Genomic DNA, 5,744 nt, shown 5'->3' with positions numbered 1-5,744 from the left:
TGTCGTACTGTACGTTGTACAGTTCAATTGGGTGTGCCGGGTGATGTCGTGCCTGGTACGTTGTACGTCATTGTGTGGCGGTGTCGCTATGTACGGTTGTCGTATTGAGTCTGCGTGTCATATGTCGTTGTACGTGTTGGGCAATGTGCGTTGTAATCGTGTGTACGTGCTTGTACATATTGGTGTGAGGCTGTCGTATGTACGTTGTAAGTATTGGTGTGGGTGTCGTATGTCGATTGTTACGTAGTTGGTGTGCGGTGTCTAGCTGTATCGTTGTACTATTGGCGTGCGTGTTGTGTGTACGGTTTGTAGTATTGGTGTGGGTGTGCATATGTACGTTGTACGTATTTGGTTTGGCTGGCGCCGGTGTTCGTGGTGTGTTACGTCTGTACGTATTGGTGTGGCTGTTTCGTGTAGTAGCGTTGTGTACATATTGCGTGTGCGGTTGTGCGTCACTGTAGTTGTACGTATTGGTGTGGGGTGTTCGTAGTGTACGTTGTACGTAGTGGTGTGTGGGTGTCGTATGTACGTTGTACGATATTGGTATGTGCCGGGGTGTCGTGTCGTGTACGTTGTACATATTGGTTGTGGGTGTCGTATTGTACGTTGTAGTATTGGTCTAGTTGGGTTGTCGTATGTACGTTGTACGTATTGGGCTGGGGTGCAGTATGTACGTTGTACATATTGGTGTGGGTGTTTTGTGTACGTTGTACATCTATTGGGAGTGTGGGTGTCGTATGTACGTTGTACATATTGACATGTGGGTGTGCGTATGTACGTTGTACATTATTGGTGTGGGTGAATCGTGTGTACGTTGTACGTTATTGGGATGCTGGGTGTGTATTGGTACGTTGTCATATTGGTGTGCAGGTGGTCGTATGTACCGTTGTACAGTGATTGGCCCTGTGGCGTGTCGGATCTATGATCATACATTCGGTGTGTGGTGTCGTGCGTAAATTGTACGTTATTGTGTGGTGTCGTTGATGTACGTTGTCATTTTTGGATGTGGGTGTTGTGTGTACGTCGGTGTACGGTATAGGTGGCACTGGTGTTCGATGCGGTATACGTCTGTTACTATTGGTCGGCCTGTCGTTGTCGCGTACGGTTGTACGTATTGTGGGTATGCGGTGAGGTGTCATTATGTACCGTTGTACATATTGGGTGGGTGTGTTGTGTAATTTGTACGTATTGGTGGTTGGGTGTCATAGTGTGACGTTGGTTAATATTGGTGTGACGTTTGTCGTTGCGTATTGACATTACACTTTGGTGTGCGGTGTCGGTGTTGTACGGTGGTACGTTTTGTGTGGGTGTTGTGGTATGAGCTACGATTGGTGTGGCGGTGTCGTGTATGACATACATTAGCGTGTGGCCACGGTCGCGCAGGTGTGGAGCCGGCAGCAGTGTGGTGTACATTGTACGTATTGGTGTGGGTGTCGTATGTACGTTGTACATATTGGTGTGGGTGTCGTGTATGACGTACATTGGTGTGGGTGTCCACTTGCAGTTTAATACCAGAATTACTACAAGTTACAACATTGAAATTATTGTAAACGTGCTTGCCTTGTTGAGAATTTTACTGTGCACATATTTTTATTTTATACATCCTATGCACTTCTTAACTTCTTAACTTTAACTAATTCTTGCTCATTACAGCGGCAAGTCTTTTACTTTAAGCACTAAATGCATATGGTGGTGAATCATTCTGGGAGCAGAATCATTTAATACACGAGCCAGATTCCGAAAGAGGATTTACCTTAGGCATGCCGAGCTTGTCAATGTTCCCTACAACGTGAAGGGCTGCATACTTTTGCTCCATCCTCTTCATCTTGGCTTCTGGCTTCTCTCCCTCTGTAAATGATGCAAACATGTAGTGCATTTCAACTGAATATAATTCCTTGTGCAAAATTTGGTTTTATTATAGAACAAACACCGATAGTACCACTTCAGTTTTCGATCTAATATAGCAACTAACTGCCAGGTGTACACATGTCAAATGCGTTAGTTTTATGAATGTATGAATTTTTGAGGTTATATAGATCTTCTCACATGTACATACGCACACAAACAGGCGTGCACACAGACATACCTTTACAGAACGGCCGTGCGTGAATGTTCTGGAAGGCGGCTGCTTCCAGCAGATCACACACCTCTTCCTGTGACTGTGAAGAAAGAGTTCAACATGCACCCTCAATACTAATTCAACCACCATTTCATACTGATATATTTCAACTGGTGTTATTAGAATAGCGTTGGTTTGGAATGAACGAACTGGTCACTTCACAGATGCTAGTGCATTTATAACTGAAATAAAGATGCAATTGGCGACATGCAGGGCAGAATCGCCAGCTGCCTTGCATGGTTAAATCAGATACCAGTCATTTCTATACACTCGAGCTTTTCTAGTTATTTATTTCGTCAGACTCACCAAGTTCTGTTCTATCAGGAGGCAGAATATGATTGCGTTTCCCACTTCCCTAAAGGCCTGGAACATTTCGGTTTTCAGGTCAGCGTACTGGGTGATGTCCTTCAGTTGTGCCTGATAATACCCCAGAACGCCTGAAAGTTTATAATAAAGAACTCTTATTAACAGAAAACAACTAACAAGATGCACATGAGGCATTACCCACGGCATACTGACAATTACTGCTGTTAGAAATAAAGCCTTTGTTGGGTTCTTCAAACACCTCACTGAATCATAAACATTATTATTAATTTATTAACACATTTAATGATCGGGAACATTTATTGTCAACTGACTAAATGCAAATACTGGGCTCTGTATTACAAGCTCTGATAATGGAGTTGTAACACATCAATGCAAACCGAATGGGCAGTGTACAACGACATACCTGGTGAACCGTAGTCATAGCGAGGTAGCTTGCACACCTTGGGCATCACCTGCATCAGCGTCTTTGTATACTCCAGCAGTGTGCCTTGTACCTGTGTCATATCATATATGTGTTTATCTTGCCAATAAAATGCTTATCATGCGCACAACACAAAAAAGGAAAAGGCAAACATTAATTTTTGCATCAGCATCATTGTATACTCCAGCAGTGTGCCTTGTAGTTGTGTCAAATCATTGTGTGCATCGTGTGTGCACAGTAAGAGCCATCTATCAGTGGTTTTACTAAATGTACAGATTGTTTTGAAAGTACTAGGACCATGAGTAAAAGTATCAGAAGAGATAAGATGAGGCCCAACTGGATAGTTGTCACTGTTGTATTGACATTAGTCTAGCAGCCTAGTCGGGTTATAAAATACATGGTGTAAAATGTCATAAAGCCAAAGCTGGCTTGTATTAAAATCCCTGATCCAAGCTTGTATCCCATCAGCTTCAATTCAGTTTATTTTGCCAATGAAATGCTTATCATGCCCACAATACAAAAAAGTAAAAGTCAAACTCTCGAACATTAATATCGACATCATTCATGATGTAAGTGCCTATAATACCAGGTACCCTACACCAAGGTGCATTTTATCCTTTTTTTTACCATTTACTTTTCCAATATGGAAATTCCACAAAATCTGTTAACCGTATGCGCCGACGAAAAGGCAAATAAATGAATCGTGATTATAAAGCATACGATCTAGTAATGATCTCACCAGGCTCTTGACGATCTTGAGCAGCTCCTCGATGACGACGGCGATGCCCTGGTAACCGAGCAGACGACAGATCACGCGGAAGTGCGGCGCCCCAACAAAGTTTGTGTAGAGCGAGTAGATCGTCTGATAGGCGATGTTCAACGCCTGAAGTGCATCGAAAATCAGAACAGACGATTAGTACAGATACGCCAATCATTAGCGACGCGTCAATCAGTAAGATAGCGTTAGGTATAGGAATTGTTGATGAGGTGTTGGGTTGATTGCAAGTGTGCTCTATCTTTTTGAAACGAATCTTGCACTGCACGAACCTTGGTGCCCCAGAGGTAGTGGGGAGCTGCATTGGGTGGTTTGTCTCGTGTTACTGGCGCGGCAAAACTGATCTCTCTCAGCTTCACAAACCTATCGGTGAGACACACAGAGCACGCACATTATTATTTTAGCCATTTAAGGTACACATATAGGTATATAAGTGGATATAGGTAAATAACTAGATACAGGTACATAAAGAGGCTTAGGTACATAAGCAGATATGGGTATACACCTGGTATACAAGTAGATGTAGCTATCCTATGCTACACTGCCATGCAGCCAAGTGCACGACACACTCAAATATGACATTCGATTTGATGTTTCTCACATGCAATTCGCTGGCAGGGGTAATTAGCAGGGGTAATTAGCAGAGGTAATAATCAGGGGTAATTTTCACACGCCCTTAAAAGTTCTGCTGCATGTGTGCTCCGACATAAGCCGGTCGGGAGGTGAGGTGAGCAGTCGCGCGTACCTGTTGGTCGACGCGTTGTAGCAGTAGTTGGGCAGGAAGTCGTAGATGAGCTCCCAGAAGACGTGCAGCGTGATGCGGCCGTACGGCGCGAGCACGTTGTGGTTCGCCTCGCGGAACATCGCGTCAAACTCCGTCAGCGTGATGTGCTTCGTCAGCAGCTTGTGTGCGAGCCGGTTCACCGCGATCAGTCCCTCAAGCTCCTACATCCAACAATGACAACAACATCGACGATGACGACACCAACAATGACAACAACATCGACGATGACGCCAACAATGACAACAACATCATGATGACAACACCAACAATGACAACAACACCGACAACGACGGTTCCAACAACGTCTACGACGATGGTTGTCTACGGGTTCGTGAAGCAACTGTGTGTTAGAGCACGGTACTCACGATGCCGTTCTTGTTCTCGTCCTTGCCGTCGACGCGCTGCACGCGCAGTATGTGGTAGCAGAAGTCGAGCGCCTCGAAGCGACGGTGCTGTCCCAGCAGCACGATCATCGCACAGCCGGCCCAGTTCAGACCCTCGCCAAACAGCTGCCTGCACCAAACAAACAACAAACGATCGGGCCGTTAGATGAGCAGAACATGTCATTAGATGAGCAGACGCGCGTGCGGGCGTGCGTCACGCATGTTTACTAGGTGGCCACTTGCTATGCTGGAATGCACAACATACAACAAACGATCGGGCTGTTAGACGAGCAGATACGTGTGTGCGTGCGTGTGTGTGCATGCGTGCGTGCATCATGTGTGATTATTAGGTGCACGCGTGCTATGCTGGCATTCTGTACGCGGGTTAACTTGCACTTGAAGTCAGATGGCGGGCGCAGTTGTGAGCAATTGTTCAATAATTTCATTCGCATTAGGAAGGTATAGGTAGTATGTATTTATAACTGATATATTTAATACAAGAAACTATTACATTTTATATATTATTACAGGTGTAGTTCACCTGTTGTGATGCATACCGAAATAAATAATTGCTATGCAGATCGACTATACTTACATTTGATTTCTAGTTCTTTGCGATAAAATACGCGGCACTAGAATTTCACTCACTGAATACTACTACCAATGACATTCAGTATGTAAGTGGGATGGGAGCCTGTGTGAGGAAATATTAAGGGACGGGGCAGGTTGGGGATAAGGGGGGTCTGTGTGTGAGGGCAGATTAGGGCTGCGGGTAGGGGATCTGTGGGAGGGCTGGGGGTGGGGCTGGCGGTCTGTGCGAGGGTCGGTTAAGGGCTGGGGTGGGGGTCTGTGTGAGGGTGGATTAGGGCAGGGGGTGAGGGATCTGTGTAAGGGCAGGTGGGAGGTTCTGTAAGATGGGAGGCGGAGGATTAGGG

General features: G+C 45.3%; 1 protein-coding gene across 1 annotated transcript in view; it reads right to left on the bottom strand.

The window, feature by feature from the left end:
* LOC106812381 (cytoplasmic FMR1-interacting protein 1-like) overlaps nucleotides 1-5,744 on the bottom strand; it is a 40,182-nt gene that overhangs the window by 9,016 nt on the left and 25,422 nt on the right. The window contains 7 exon segments of the mRNA XM_014816252.1: nucleotides 1,754-1,848; nucleotides 2,087-2,159; nucleotides 2,426-2,556; nucleotides 2,850-2,940; nucleotides 3,607-3,750; nucleotides 3,915-4,005; nucleotides 4,388-4,587. Of these exon segments, the coding sequence (XP_014671738.1) occupies nucleotides 1,754-1,848; nucleotides 2,087-2,159; nucleotides 2,426-2,556; nucleotides 2,850-2,940; nucleotides 3,607-3,750; nucleotides 3,915-4,005; nucleotides 4,388-4,587 (825 nt within the window).

Source organism: Priapulus caudatus, unplaced genomic scaffold, assembly GCF_000485595.1.
Source record: "Priapulus caudatus unplaced genomic scaffold, Priapulus_caudatus-5.0.1 Scaffold21, whole genome shotgun sequence".
Classification (NCBI taxonomy): Eukaryota; Metazoa; Priapulida; class Priapulimorpha; order Priapulimorphida; family Priapulidae; genus Priapulus; species Priapulus caudatus.
Note: the sequence above shows the minus strand (reverse complement) of the source record. Positions and strands in the feature narration are given on the sequence as shown.